General features: G+C 35.8%; 1 protein-coding gene across 1 annotated transcript; it reads left to right on the top strand.

The window, feature by feature from the left end:
* The first annotated feature begins 779 nt into the window (after positions 1-779).
* On the top strand, positions 780-12587 carry LOC127872395 (golgin subfamily A member 6-like protein 7). Its single transcript, XM_052415725.1, has 4 exons — positions 780-908; positions 6986-7248; positions 7957-7991; positions 10906-12587. Exons 1-4 carry the CDS (start codon positions 808-810, stop codon positions 11878-11880), a joined length of 1374 nt encoding a protein of 457 aa, XP_052271685.1. The 5' UTR covers positions 780-807; the 3' UTR covers positions 11881-12587.
* Positions 12588-17315: the final 4728 nt, after the last annotated feature.

Raw genomic sequence — 17315 nt, 5'->3', positions numbered from 1 at the left:
TGTTTTGTTAGTACTGTGATAATGTAAGAAACTGTTAATATAACTTGCTGCTGGAAAGTAGATAGTATAATACTTCAAAAATAAATATTGAAATTGTTCGTTTTTAATTATCCACTAATTAAACAATTGATGTTGAGCATTTTAATAACGTTGTTTCATTCAAATGCAACACTGTTTTGCCGAAAAACAATAGCGTTGTTATACCGCCCGCCTTTTTCAGGACTTCCGTTTAAGAGTCGTTATCAAGATCATGTGACCTTTGTGTAACTATGGTCACATGACATGTGACTTACATGCATATTCAAATAAATATGATCTATATTTCAACAATTCAGTGTTGATCTACATTCCACACCTTTATTTTATTTTGCATAATTTAATTGTGATATTTTGCCAAAACGGATTACGTTGTTGATGTGCATTACAATACCGTAAGGCGCCAGTTGGACACAGATATTGGCTTTAATCCGTGTCATGTCATGAGCTGGTATATATTATCTGTTTCCGCGATTCTACAACATACTTGAGTACCATAAACTGTTTTGTTAGTACTGTGATAATGTAAGAAACTGTTAATATAACTTGCTGCTGGAAAGTAGATAGTATAATACTTCAAAAATAAATATTGAAATTGTTCGTGTTTAATTATCCACTAATTAAACAATTGATGTTGAGCATTTTAATAACGTTGTTTCATTCAAATGCAACACTGTTTTGCCGAAAAACAATAGCGTTGTTATACCGCCCGCCTTTTTCAGGACTTCCGTTTAAGAGTCGTTATCAAGATCATGTGACCTTTGTGTAACTATGGCAACCCCGTCAGCCGAGGTGAAAAGGGTGCGGTTTTCCGTGGACGATGACCCGAGAAACGACGAAGATGCTGTGGAGGGGCAATGGGACTTTTTGAAGTAAGAAACTAGATTCCTTATCTTACATTAAGTTACCATATTGTTGCACTGAATGTTGTGTATACATATACATGGTGTTTGATTAATGACACACGCGGAGGCATATTGGTATTGTCATTAGTAAAGGATGAACGTTTATTTGGATGTTAATAAACAACTCTTTTTTTTTTCAAAATCATTCGAGTACTATTAACCAGTGGGTACCATAAACCAATGTTAATCAAAACATGCAATGCATATTCTGTTTTACTCCAAGGTAATGGTTTTATTAGCGAGTTTAAATGTAGACTCATTGACAACTTTAAACAAGAATGGTATGGTAATATGAATTATAATTCTGTATAAGATATGTATGCAGTTTTCAAAACCCTTTTGGAATATTAAGAAAATTTAGATTTACTTAATAGACGACTGCGCTCATTTTTATTTCTTCGCTTGCGAAGGACTAAGGTTGTGAGTGTTTTTGCACGTCAGTATGCTTTAGCTTCGCTAGGAACGGTAACTGCAAGTCTACTACGCTAGGAAGGATAACCACTGCATGTCTGCACTACCTCAGTAAAATTATGCAGACGACGAATGCTAGAATGCTAGGAGCGTCTGCTCTACTACTGCTAGGTGCAGTGAGTGTATTAAATCAATAGTGTTTACCAGCACCCGATTGTATAAACAGTTAAACCGGCGGTTAACCACATACCGGCGGTTTAAAGTCGGTAACATGTTGGTTACTGGTCGGTCAGCGTTTGTATAAAATTTGGTTAGTTATACCGATCGGTTAAAACCCAGTTAAAACATACCCTGCTTCCCTAGGTGTGTAAGTACAAGTAACCGAGAGGTAACTTACACAAAATGGCCGCGGCGCGCAACATTATAAAAGCTAACCATCGACGACCTTCACAATTTCGACAAGTAAACAACAAATTGCAGCGACTGACACTTTATTTGACTTAATTAACAGGGCAATACGATTTCCGACTTCGGACGACGAATTTAAGGACGCACAAACGTGTTTCTTATATTCTGTTATGGGTATGCCGTGTGTGATCCGATGCATCAATGGCGCCCATGTTAAAATCATTTCTCCGAGAACATGGAACAACAAAAGTAGAAACAAAAACAAAACACGTTCGAACTAGTATCTTACCTTTAACAATCCTTTAAAATCCATAAATAATCCATTTAATTCAATAATTGACGAGTTTGCAGCTAGGGTCTTTGATAATTATTTTAGCATAGTTAAATAAAGACCCTTATGCCATCATATCATTATATTCAAATGAGAACTCAATAAACTTTCTTCTTCGTCACACGCTACGTAATGTACTCTATGTACATTACTGCTGTTAAAATGTACCGGAGCAGTTTATCAAATGTGTTGTGTTCTGAGCAAAATGGGCATAATGCATGTGCTTAAAGTGTCGTCCCATATTAGCCTGTGCAGTTCGCACAGGCTAATCAGGGACGACACTTTCCGCTGTTATGATTTTTTTGATAAAATGAAGTCCCTTCTTAGCAAAAATCAATTTTTGGCGGAAAGTGTCGTCCCTGATTAGCCTGTGCGAACTTAACAAGCTAATCTGGGACGACACTTTACGCACATGCATTATGCCCAGTTTTCTCAGAACACGAAACAAATAATAGCCGTTGGTGAACTCGGTTGCATTTGCAGATTTCTGCATACAAAGATATATTTAAACTTGAACAATGTTTTATATGTCTATGGTAAATTCCCTTATTGTACAAGAAAGTAAGTAGGTTTATTGTAAACATAAGCCAAATTAGAAGAATAGTCTATATAATTTTTATGTTACATCTAGAACAACTTGACGAATAGACGTCTTTGTAAGCACTCTCTTGCAGTTTGGAAGCACCAGGGATTCCGCTAAATGATGCAAATACCGACATCATTATCAATTTGTCCCTGGTCATTTTGATGAACGCATAGTTAAAATTGACACTTTATTTTATTGTGAATTCATTTGTAAATGAATTTGATAAAAAATAATACATGTCGCTGTTTATTAGCGTGACACTTCGCGCGAAAATTACGTCATTAGAAAATGCATTGTGGGAATGTTTTGGTTAAAGTTACCGGTGGTTAAATTCCACTATGCGCGGTTAGGTTACTTTGCGGTATATCGTGTTTATACAATCGAGTTACCTTGAAGGTTACTATACCTGAATAACCGCAAACTTACCAAGGTTTGAATGTTACCGAGCGGTAACTTTAACCAGCGTTTATACAATCGGGTGCAGCTTGTAAGACGACATTGGCCAGTCTAGTGTTTATCATTGAAATCCGTACATATTGGCTGATTTCAGGGAAAACGGGCTTAATGCATGTCAAATAAGATTAGCCTGTGCACACTGATTAGCCTGTGCAATGCGCACAAGCTAATCAAGGACAAAACTTTCTGATTGTATGGTGATTTTCGTTTAAAGACAGTCTCTGGTACTGGGATGACAATTAATGCATGTGCATTAAGCCCTGTTTTCCCAAAATGAAGCTTAAATTATATTTTTTATTAATGATTTGAAAAAAGCACATCTCAACCTGTGCTTTAAGACACACTCTTTATAAATTTGAATGGGGTATATTCATTTCAAACTTGCGATATAAAAAGCTATAACATAATTGTTAAAACTGAGTTGCGTCTAAGATTATGCAATAGCGAAGAACTTCAGTGCCTTCAGCGCTTTGATTTGTAAGATTTAGAGTCTCTGCACACCCATTGAGAATACACACTGGCAGATACGCTCAATATAACATTCAACAAAAAGAACGTTATTGTCTATGTTGTAATGATTTTGATTTACAAGATAAATACCAATTTATATGTTTTAGAAAACATATATAAGCCGTACATTTTATATCAAGCCATCTGCAGCACCCAATTGCATAAACAGTTAAACCGGCGGTTAAACACATACCGGCGGTTAAAAGTCGGTAACTTGTTGGTTACTGGTCGGTAAGCGTTTGTATAAAATTTGGTTAGTTATACCGATCGGTTAAAACCCAGTTAAAACATACCCTGCTTCCCTAGGTTTCAAGTAACCGAGAGGTAACCTACACAAAATGGCCGCGGCGCGCGACATTATAAAAGCTAACCATCGACGACCTTCACAATTTCGACGAGTAAACAACAAATTGCAGCGACTGACACTTTATTTGACTTAATTTACAGGGCAATACGATTTCCGACTTCGGACGACGAATTTAAGGACGCACAGAACGTGTTTTTTATATTCTGTTATGGGTATGCCGTGTGTGATCCGATGCATCAATGGCGCCAATGTTAAAATAATTTCTCCGAGAACAGGGAACGACAAAAGTACAAACACAAAGCAAAACACGTTCGAACTAGTATCTTACCTTTAATTATCCTTTAAAATTCATAAATAATCCATTTAATTCAATAATTGACGATTTTGCATCTAGGGTCTTTAATAATTATTTTAGCATAGTTAAATAAAGACCCTTATGCCATCCTATCACTTTATTCAAATAAGTTTAATAACTCAATAAACTTTCTTCTTCGTCACACGCTACGTCATGTACTCTATGTACATTACTGCTGTTAAAATGAACCGGAGCAGTTTATCAAATGAGCCTTGTTCTGAGAAAATTGGGCTTAATGCATGTGCGTAAAGTGTCATCCCATATTAGCCTGTGCCGTCCGCACAGGCTAATCAGGGACGACACTTTCCGCCTACTTTCCGCCGAAACTTGATTTTCGGTAAGGAGGGACTTCCTTGAAACTTAAAATATCAGAACAGCGGAATGTGTCGTCCCTGAATAGCCTGTGTGGACTGCACAGACTAATCTGGGACGACACTTTACGCACAAGCATTAAGCCAAGATTTCTCAGAACGCGGCTCAAAAAATAGCCGTTGGTGAACTCAGTTGCATTTGCAGATTTCTGCCTACAAAGATATATTTAAACTTGAACAATGTTTAATTTGTCTATGGTAATTTCTCTTATTGTACAAGAAAATAATTTAATATTTTAATAAACAAAGAATGGAAAACATCCCATTACACAACCGATAAATGAATGCATTATACCCGTGTACAAAATGGGACATTCCGAATTCCAGTGTGGTGCTATTTTTAACATCTTATACTTTACACATCTCTATGCCTAACGTGAATTAAATCGGAAAGCAAACAGTGCAGATTATTTATGAATTGTGCGATATTTATATGGCTTGTTGCACATTCTAAAATGTCAAAAGTATATCCACGGATTATAAACAATGCACATTAAATGAAATAAGGAAAATGTGATATATTGACAATTCAAATATCGTTATGCAGTACATTTACATGTGAAATAAGTCGCGTTTATAATAAATCGTCAAAAAGACTCGCATTTTTCGCAACTGCAATATGCAATATTGGACTACAGACAGAGTGATTTTCTGATGTAATTTTAAGTTAATGATATACTCGGCTTGTGCCTTGAACGTGTAAAAACCGTTATTTTGCGAAAGATATTATTTCCCGTATAATTTTATAACGCAGTCATGAAAACGGGATATAAGACAAATTAGAAGAATAGGCTAGCATGTTACGACGACCATGTATACTTTTTATGTTACATCTAGAACAACTAGAAGAATAGACGTCTTTGCAAGCACTCTCTTGCAGTTTGGAAGCACCAGGGATTCCGCTAAATGATGCAAATCCCGACATCATTATCAATTAGTCCCTGGTAATTTTGATGAACTCATGGTTAAAATGTACACTTTATTTTATTGTGAATTCATTTGTAAATGAATTTGATAAAAAATAATACATGTCGCTGTTTATTAGCGTGACACTTCGCGCGAAAATTACCTCATTAGAAAATGCATTGTAGGAATGTTTTGGTTAAAGTTACCGGTGGTTAAATTCCACTATGCGCGGTTAGGTTACTTTGTAGTATATCGTGTTTATACAATCGAGTTACCTTGAAGGTTACTAAACCTGAATAACCGCAAACTTACCAAGGTTTAAATGTTACCGAGCGGTAACTTAAACCAGCGTTTATATAATCGGGTGCAGTATATAAATTCCACAAGTCATTTGTTTCATGTGAAAAATCCATAATTTATAATGGGTGTTTTATTAATTAAAGAAGATTTTGTTAAAAGAAATACAAGTCTTAATAATACTGTTCAATAAACTTCAGTACCGCTTTGATAGAACCTACGTGTTCTTATCATCGATTGTATTTAATTTGTATTTGTATTCTTTATGACTATTATTTGTTATTAAATGTTACCGGAATGTTGCCTAGATACATGACTAGACACATGACAGAGAATAATGTGTGTATTTTAGCATGAAGTTGATGTACATTTGTATAAGTCTGAATAAACTATCTGTCCGTCTTTATGTCTGTTAAAAGTCAGTGCGCATAATAGACGTAGGCATAACCTATATATTTTTAAAACATTCACAAGTTACTCAAACTTCATTCATATTAATGTGAACTGTAAAATATTTGTTCATGTATTGTCTTTACGATCTTAACTGTCCGCTCTCTATCAACAACAAGCTTCAAAACAGACAATTTGATAAAACAAGTAATTAATCACTTAGTTAAAGTCTGTTGACTGTTTTATGTTATTAAAATTATGTCATATTTTTATGTAATGAAAACTTATCAGTTATGAAAATAATAAATTATATATAAATACATGAAATAAAATATAAAGCACTATGCATTTTGTTAAACTAGCCTTTACTCTTGTCTGTTAAGCTAGTGTTAAAAGCTGGAGTTTATTCTAGCACACCATCTATATAGGTTATTAGTAATGAATTGGTGGACGGTACATTCATAACAGATACAATGATTGCTACCCGTATATAAAAATGCAGAAAATGTCTCGGCACAAATGCACTAGCAAAAATGACTTAAGTTCTTGTGGAAAAGATAAAATAATGTAAATATGATGTATTTTATTTATTTTCTTTCTTTATTTAAAAAATCCCCAGGCTGAAACTTAGGGTGCATCATAGAAAAAGAAAACGCAACGAAGTGCTTGAAATCGTGCGTGCAATATTTTCTTCGAAATTTTTGTATTGCGACTAGGTACCTGTTGACGTTACGCGAAGAATTCAACGTCAGTAGCGTCGTGGACGCTTTGGTTCAGAAGGGGATAATAAGCGCGGACGCCGGAACTGACGTCATGCGCCAGGGGAACTCCCGGGCTCAGATAGAGCTGTGTGTTCATGAAGTAATGAAAGGCGGGGCACCAGCATATACGACGCTCTGTGAGACACTCCAAGAGCAGGGATACAATAACATCGTCGAAGCGCTCAGGGGCGAAGGCAGTGTCGGTGCGCTCATGCCCGGTGAGTTCGTAGAGTTGCAAAAGGACCGCCATAATTTTTACCTTCTCTTGTGTCTCCTCCATTTTTGCCTGGCATATTTGTTGACTAATTTCTTAGAAGTGCGTAAACGTAATAAATATATACCTGCGAAATCTTACTAAATATGTGTTAATGCATACACATGTAATGCTAAACTTGCATAAAATAAACACTTGGAACTATTATCAGGTTCTTACTGCAAAGACAACATACTTTAATTTGTTCGTTTCTTCCACATTTTTTTAAATTTAAAAATGAATTGCAAATACTGTTTTTGATCCTCGAAGAACGTCACAAACCCGTAGTGCGGGTCAATCAGTATTGTTCAACTAATTTGCAGTGGCCTTATATCATAACATATTCATAACAAGCGCATATTTTTTTGATCGTATTTATAAACACAACAAAATATCATACGAGAATCTTACGTTGAAAAAATGGTTTGGTGTTTGTTTGAATTGATATTGTGCTAAAGGTCGCTAACTGTTGGGTTTAGATACTTAAGTAAATTACTTGTAACCTTTTCTTCGTTCATAGTACCGTATAGTAATGCTCAAATTATTGTAATTAAGTTTTGTAAGCGCGTTGCTACTTAAATAGAATTGATTTCTTTCCTAACATAACGGACTGTTATCTTAACTGCTTGTTTAAGTTTTTAGCCACCTGACGAAGATCTTTCTTCTATTTCAGAACTTTCGGATGTTTCTGGAAACATCACACCAAGGGTCAGTGAAAAAAGTAATACCAATACTTGTCATTTCCCATGCAAATAAGGTTATATCATTCTTGATATCAAACTCACGTAACAACATTAAACTAATTTAAATGTTTGTAAATAATGTGAATTGTAATCGGGAGTTTGAACATCAACAAAAAATCAACAACAAAAACACTCACAAAACATGTGTCACTTTGCAAGCATTTTCTGTCTCGTTTCATGTCATAACACGTTTGCATATTACTTTAACCCATTTATGTCTAGCGTCTAGAAAAAATGCCTTGGCAAACAGCGGCATGATGCGGCGTCTCATCAGGGTCTGCGCTGTTTGCTTAAAGGAATTTCTGTAAGAAATATTCTAAATATAGAAATAAATATACTAGGCATCCCTAATCTTGGAAAGAAATTTATCCAATTTAGAAGGATGGGAGAGTACACTAGGCATCTATTTCAATGCGCTTGTTACTGTTAGCACAAGATGCCTTAATGTTGCAACTAATGCGAGGCTCAAAACCCGACTTCGATTCATACTTTTATGAGTTAGAAAATGGTCGTTACACTGTTTGCAATGTGATAGAATGTAACATGAAATCGGGTTGTTATCAACTATAAATAAACAAGATTACAAATAATCAAAACATCAGCAGCAGCATCAAAGTGTATTAGCGATCCGGCACTCTGCCTTTAGCCAAGTACAAAAATACAAAATAAATATGGCCAAGGCATGGAATAATACAATATAACGATTTAAAAATAAGCAAATATGACAATCGTTACAAATAATATGTAAGACTATTTAATAAAGTTATGTGTGTAAACATGCAGATATACGGCAGCTAGATGATTTACATCTAAGCTTGAAAGCTATGGCCAAACAATTTGCAATATATTTAGCTTAAGCACATAAATACAAGCCATAATTGATATGTATATATTAATTGTAGGCCAGGATGTCATGATATCGTATTTTATACGCTATCGTTAGAGTGATCAAAACAATACAAAGTGTTATGCACTATTATTCCGGCTACAGAGTACAAGTTTATGGTACAAGTCACTTGCAGAAACATATTAAACCACATGTAGAACTGTTAAAACTAGTAGTACATCACAATTTACAACCAAAGCGTAAGCTTCATGACAGGTTTTGTAACTCTTTCAGTGCGGGAAACGAATTTTGAAGGCCTTTGCAAACAGTTTGGATCCAGATGAGACGCCACAGAACGTGGCGTCTCATCTGGATCCAAATTGTTTGCTATTGTGATAGTATTCTTTGAAAAAAATCGAAGATAATGCTAATTTTAGAAATTCAGCAGACGACATTTTAGCAGACGACAAATTTCCCAGCATGCAAAGGGTTTACAATAGCTGAGCCTATATAAAAAAATCCCCGATTAGATCGGCATTTCAAGAAGTCACTCAGTTGCCTCATTTTGTAAATAAATTGAGGGCTAATTGCGATGCTAGAAGGCGCATAACTACTTTATTAGTGTACTTACTTAGTTTAAACTTCGAGTATTTGATAAACCATAGATAACATGGTCATTTGATATTTATTTATTCCCTTCAAACAAAAGGCATGCAGTCAATATCAGACTTGACCCCGAAAAGAAGAACAATGTTTAAACAATCAAAAACCATTATTCATCCCGACTTTACAGTTAAAACATATATAAGAATGTTTGATTACTTGATGCCACGAGTGTTTTGTGCCATTTAAAAATCATTTTGGTAAACAAGGTAGAAGCTGAAGGTTTACCGGTGCTGTGTAAGTGTTTACACTATTTGGTTTTCAAATAAATGTTTACATGTTGTGTCTTTTGTGTACTTGAAGTGTTTATATGTTACCATATTAATTTCTTTTTCACACATTGGTATGAGTATTTGAACTATTGAAGCCGCACACTTTATTTGGCATAGTAAATTTAAGTATAAATAAGAAACGTATTTTATCTATGCCAATTAAAATATGTCTGGTGGTAACAAGGAAGAAATTCGTCTTTTTGCGCTTTAAAACTTAAAAATAATCGCATTTGTAGAAATGGACGTATACGTATAGAAATCATACTTGCGGTTTTAAAAGCGGTACCGTTTGAAAAATAATAAATTACTTGCTAACTAGGCTATAGATTTAATGACCATTGTGCACACTTTCAAATTGCATCTATATGTATTGATTATCATGTATTTCATTTTATGGTCAGAGGCAAAGTGTGTGGCTTTAAAAGTCGTCAACAATAAATAAATACAAAACAACAACAACAAAACAATCTGCGAATAAAATACACTGTTGTGTTTTTTGAGGCAGGAGGATAGACATTTTTGGACTTTTGGATTTAAGTGTGTTGGATGTAAGTTTTGTTTTGTGTTAAAAACTTGCAAATGGTATTGAACTCATTTTGTATTGACTTGCCTCTTAGAGGCCGTTTCTAATGCATGCACTTTCTTTGCGTTAATATGTTTATTTGCTATATTTACCACTGAACTATTTGGCTAATATTCTATTAAATGTTTTTAATATTTCGTGCAAGTATGAAAATGCAGAATCTGATTGCATATTTGCGCACAGATCTCGAAAGGTTGATTTCACTGGATTACTTTGTTTAAAGCTTGCGGATCATGCAATTGATAGATTTATCGATTGATTGATAGGTGGATTACTTGTCTGGCGGACTATCTTATTGTCTGGTAGACATGTAACTTACATATCCTTGCGCGGCAGATATTGATATTTCTATAGACCAAACACATACAGTCGTTTTGAAGAGACTATATTTGACCATTTAGGATAAATCTTTCGTCGTTTATAGTCTGCGTTCATTATCCGAAAATCAATTTTCAGTGTAGAAGATGCTCTGAATTTAACGGAAACAAAACGCAAAATCGAATATATTCATCTTTACTTTCCATTGTCCTTGCAGGTGTTGCAACAACAGCACTGGTCCCAGCGGGACTCTATCGTGCCGGACGGCTTCAGTGTCAAGGGGAAGAAAATGGCCCTGAGCGCCATATCACGTGAAGCCAAAGCCTCCCAACGAGAATTCTCGATAATCGTCGAGAGGCAACAGGAACTGGAGAAACAGCTGGTCCAGGTGATGAAATCTCTGGACACCGCGAAGGACATGCTTATTCGCGAACGACAGGAAAAACTCAGTCTTAGAGAGCAACTGAAAAGCCGTGACGAGGAATTGGTCGGAGTGCAGCGGAAATATCTGGAATTGCAGAAGGCAATGTCCAGTTTGCGTGAGACGAATAATAAGTACCACGAAAAAGTCACAAAGCTACAGATAGAGAACGAGCAGCTGAGAAAAGGTGTCAGAGAAAGGAACGATATCGAGAACGAGTTGAAAGCTCGCAATACGGAGATCGTTAAGTTGAAAGAGGAACTTAGTGAACAAGAGGAGAAGATGAAAACGCAGGAGGAGCAAATAGTGAAAAAGCTCGCGATGATTGAACGTGTAGTGACTGAGCACAGGGGACTGATCGACGGCCAGGAGAAGCTGACACAGAAGATGTCGCTGCAGGCAAATGAAATAGAGCGGTTGTCGGAGGAGAAAGCGGAAGCCGCCCATCAAATGGCGGCTCAGCAGCGGCAGTTGAACTTTCAGCACGCGCAGATTGTGATGCTGCAGGAACAGATGCAGCGGCTTGAGAGCAACTTTGGGGGCGCTTCCGGTGCGCTGGGAGGCACGTTTGGTGGCACTTCATCGCGTGCAGAGAGCCTACCTCCGATCTCACATCCAAGCACGCCGGGGACGGACAGTCGCGGCAGCCGCTATATCGCCTCCCTATCACGTGGTCTCAACTTGAACAAGCCTTTCAACACACAGGGGAAGCTGGAGAACTCGAAAAACTTGCTATGGCGTGGGGAATTGAACCCGAAGAAGGGAAAATAGCAAGGCTGTGGGAAGTTATATTCATTTCATATGATAAATCTTTACTCAACATCATTTTGTAATCTTATCACAAATGATTTCCTTTCATCTTCACTGCTTCGATTTTAAGTGATAATTTTCTTTTCACCGTCATTGAAACTAAATCATGGTATAGCAATAGTTATTCCTTTATTCACCTATCATCATTGGTGATTGTTTTTAAGGCTGAGTCATTGGTATTAGTTTAAACCAATCGATACCGTTGCTCAAAATGAAATAAGGGAGGTAACTAGAACATGGATGGAAAAATAGTAACAGGGAGGTAATATAAAGCGACTGTAACAACGTGATTTTATTACAATGGGCAGCTTGAAATCATAAGAGACTGATACATACATATTTGGCTAGTTATAATCTTTCTTTTATTACACAAACCAAACCAAACATAAACTTATGACAGTCCGGTTTTAAAATCAATACCATGCGCATCATCCATATCATTAAATAGTGGTCGCATGATTGTTCTTCGATTAATTTACAAACCGCACATTTGTTTAAAGCATATGAAATTTACGCTTACACCGGCATTTTCAAACGCGGCCGAAATATCTACAAGTAAGCTTCTGATTAACGTTCATGTCAAATGTGAAATACATTTTTTCTTGAACGATAATTGTTTAATCATTGTAGTTATTTTTTGCAAAATAAAAAAAAATGCTATGTTACTATACACGTTAACTATACAAAGTATGTTTGCAAAAATTTCTGCTTATTTATGTTTTATTCAATATATTCTTTTAAATAAAGTTATGAAATAAATAGTCTTATTAAATGGGTTGGTTGATTTCGACTGTTGATAGATTTTAACCGTCAACACACTAGACATTCCACGACATCAAACAACCAACATTGCAATAACATATGCGCTGGTATACTAACATGAACTATAAACAATAGGCATCGATAAAGCGCTATTTCATCATATTATGCTAAATTTGATGTGTCCGAAAACAAAGATCTGTAATCCGCTGATTCAAACAATACCGACGCCAATGCTGTTTTATCTTTAATATAAATTTACATACATACATGACCGTGTATGCAGATCGAGAAATGTCAACAAGATGTATATCAATATGACAACTTGTTCAAGTTTGATATAGTCGTTAAGACTTCTTCATGTAACAGTTTATTTACGTTTCAACAAGCTTTATTATGATAAGAACATTGGTATACACGGGTATATTCATTGAATATAATATTGGTAAAATTCCCGTTCTATTATACTCGCGTGCGCACTATTTCACAGGGTTATGACATCATCTATGGAGATAATCGTTTTACCGCGAACGTTTTCTACGAATATGTATACTTTTAATTCAATCAGCTAGTGAACAAGTTTCGCACACGCGCGATTGATATATTGATTCATTGTGTAATATCTAAATCTGTTAAATTATTTGTTTTTGGTAGAAAAAGGGCGAAATCATCCGAGTATATTGGTATACATATTAACCCATATATCCCTGGCGTCTAGAAAAAAGGCCTTTGCAAAAAGCGCAGAACCAGATGAGACGCCGCATGATGTCTGCGCTGTTTGCTTAAAGGAATTTCTGTATAAAATATTCTCAATATAGAAATAAATATACTAGACATCCCTAATTTTGGAAATAAATTTATCCAATTTAGAAGGACGGGAGAGTCCACTAGGCATAAATTGTTAAAATACATCTTCACCGAATAACTTGCACGCTTGAGTCAACATTCAATAAAATCGTGTGCAATATTTCGCAGAAGAAGGTGTGGCACTCTTTCTAAGTCTTCACGTCATCAGCTGATACTTCTATTGGAAGCAGAAATAGAAGTTGCCATGAGAACTCATAAATCATGTAGTATCAATGGTAATATAAAGATAGACTTCTAAGAATAAGATAACGCTGGCTGCCAGGTTAGCGCAGTGGCTGGTACACGTACTTCTCACCTAGGCGACCCGAGTTCAATCTTCGTTCCCTGAGCCACGTGAAAGTGGTGCCATACTGGGCAGATGGGGTTTCCATCGGATAGTCGGAAAGTCCGGCTAGCCTACCCCTATAGCACAAGACCACACGTAAATTGAATATATCTTAGTAAAACCGAATTTGAAAGAAATCGAAGCTTTAAATCACAATTTGTCCAACCTTTCGCGAGTCAAGTAAGATAGCAAGGTAGCAGTGCTGGGACACACTCAGGTTTGTTCCATAATGTATTCTCGGGCGCGAAAGCACCTCATTAATTCATGAAAAAAAATACAAGACGCATATAAGGAAACGCTCAAGAAATCAGGGGAGACTGCAACTTTGATAAAACATATTTCATCGAAGAGATCTTTTAAAACTGTGCAAACGAGCGCTTGATCATACTAAGTGAATTATTGCATATTAAACTTTGGTTGTTTGTATTCGTAGAAGAGACACTTCACATTAATTGAAAGATAGCGAATACAAATAAAACATTTCAATCCAAAGATATTAGTGTTTTGCTACATGGTCCTTTCCCTTTAGTTATGCAAACAGGATATAAGTAGATTTGTGGAATGATCATGTAAATCCTCGATTGCCTTTAATAGGTTATATTGATGAACATCTTAATGGAGTGAAATGATTTTTTCCCCAATATTCTAAAGAGTTTACAAACAATTACACGCGCACCTTTCTTATTAAAAGCACTGGCTGATAAAATTAGTTTAATTTGGAACAACCACACATTGAAGTGGATGCTGTTGTTTTTTTCGGAATAATATTGTTTTTGCTTGTTTTTGTTGTGCGATGATAAAGATTGGAATCGATATTATGTAACCATACATCAATTTATTTTTATGAAATTAAATACATCACAAATTTGCTTTACATTACAAGTTAGCTCAATAGACAGAGACAAACGAGAAAACAAACAAACCATGATATACTAAAAAAAACTGTGATAATGACTTGCAATTAATCCGCGTTTCAAATCGTCTTAATTGAAAGCTGTATTGACTTGTTGACGTCCACGTAAACTGAATATCTTATGGTCGCTAATGAGATCACTCTTAATCCGCCTCATTGTATTAGCCGTCCGCAAACGGTGCTCAATATGAGAATATCAATCAATATCTGATATTGACGCATTTAATGCTGAAAAGAACTCGCTTGTGATCTTCTGTTACAGTCTTGGAAAACCACCATGTTCAACCTCTTAGCATGTGTTCTGATCTCGTATTATGACAAGCCTATCTTTATTCAGAAGCTCTTGACTTTTTGTTACTGAGCGACCGCTGCCTTTGCTATTTCCGATGTTTTCCCACAATTCTTCAAATGACCTGACCAACTTTTGAAAGGCCGAAACAGCAGTTTTCATTGAAGCAGCATGCATATTCGCATTACTCAAATATTTAGCAATTTTATTTCTTCTGAAAGCTGATCGCTTTCCTCTGCGAGATGGTTCATATTAAGGGGCTCAGTAGTGACCACATTTTCATGTTCCTTAGCCTCTCGACTACGTTTATTTCTCTTTTTGTTCTTCAATCGAGTTTTGAAAAGCGGCATGTCCAAAGCACGGGGCAAACACCGTCTCACGTTTCTAAGATCCGCGCGCAGCCTGACCAAATCTTGAAAATATGCGCGTTCTGCTGCGTATCTATATTTATTTAACATTCGTTCTTGCAATTTAAATCTTAAATCCAGTTGGGCATTCATCACCCGTTTCTTCTCGACCGTCTTCGCGTCTATCTTGTTGAAGATGTTGGGCAAGCAGGCAGGGTTAGCGGGTGGTGGTGTGTCGCTCCGACTCACGGGGATAAACCCCACCTTCAATGAAAGGCGATCTGCAGGCTCCACGATTGCGATTTGAAGTGCACAATCACTATGGATTTAATAAGAATGAAAATTGTCATGAAGAAAATAAACCGACACAAATATACCAATCATTACGGGTATTGATAGATACACCCGTTCACACTAATAACCACGAATAATAACGCTTATATTATGGGATTAAGCAATTACCATTAAACACATTCATGTTTCACGTATAGTGAGTTGTTTTTAATATATGGTTTGGTTTTACCCTCACATATTACACAACACGATACTATTTTTGTTATTAAGTCTATTTAAATAACTTTTTTTCCATCCAATCCACCAAACGTTACAATCGCACGAACATTGTTTGCAGAAGTTCACAGTGTTTTTTGTCATCAAAATAACTAAATGGTCGTGTTTTTTACAATCTTCGTATTTCAGCGCTTAAAAATAATACAACACACATTTGAAATTGCTTAACACGCTATACACCAATCACCATCCCATAGGTGTTATGCTTAAAAACTTTATATTAATAAAAACGGATTCTTCAATCACTCACACCTTGCCGTTTATCCGTAGTAAAAATTCATGGAACGAGCATTCTTAATCCGATTTTTTTTTACATAACATCCCTCATGAAAACGGGTTGAGAACTAATCTGCTATTTTGGTCAAGATATTGCGATTATCAACAAGCTCAATACGAATGTGAATAACTCAAAGTGAATTAGTCCTTCAAATCCTATTTAGAATTTGGTATTACTCAATAGTGTTTGAGCTACAACGCAAAACGATTCGAGTTAAGGTTTTAAAATACATCCAGATAAGATTTGTCTAAAATCCTCTTTAAACACGTATGAAAATTATGATGTCAATTGACACATTGAACAATTTGAAGAATATGAAAATCAGAAATCCAAACATGATTCTGAATAACTTTTTAAATAATTTTGGTCAAATTTATGGTTTGCTATTCAAAAAGGGTCCAGCATAAATAGACTCTAAGTTAGGATGATTGACATGCATTTTATGTATACGTTCATACTTTTTACAATAATGCGTTCACACGTATCTGAATAGGGAGGGATAATACACGTTTTCGAGGGCATGATCATCTGCAGGCGCTCGAAAAATCTTTTGAGAGCGCCCGCAGATGATCATGTCCGAGAAAATGTGTATTTTCGCTATTATTGCATAAACAAATCACATATAGCAAAATCATTAAAATAACATTGAAAACAATGAGGCTTGTTCATTTGACATCGACAAAATAATTCGATTATTTCATATGACGTTATACAGTTCAAGGTTGTGTTTTACATATGCCTCGCTCGGTCATCATCAGAAATGACGAGGCTTAACCTTCGTTAGTCAGTTTTCGATCTCAAATGTGTTTAAACAGTGGATTAATAAAAATTTGAAATGCAGCCGCGCAAAGTAAGAAATGAGGAATTATTTTGGAATTTACTGGTCGTGACGGATTAATATATCGTCAGAATGAGTCATTGTTTTCACAGAGTAAATATTTCGTTGATTAAATAACCTAAACTTCATTAACGTTGCCAATACAATAAAGCTGTTGTCAAGGGAGTGCATATGGTATAATTTGAAAAGTGGATTAAAATATTTATTGCCT

Source organism: Dreissena polymorpha, chromosome 3 (assembly GCF_020536995.1).
Source record: "Dreissena polymorpha isolate Duluth1 chromosome 3, UMN_Dpol_1.0, whole genome shotgun sequence".
Lineage (NCBI taxonomy): Eukaryota > Metazoa > Mollusca > Bivalvia > Myida > Dreissenidae > Dreissena > Dreissena polymorpha.
The sequence above is the reverse complement of the archived record's forward strand: the minus strand, read 5'-3'. Positions and strand labels throughout refer to the sequence as shown.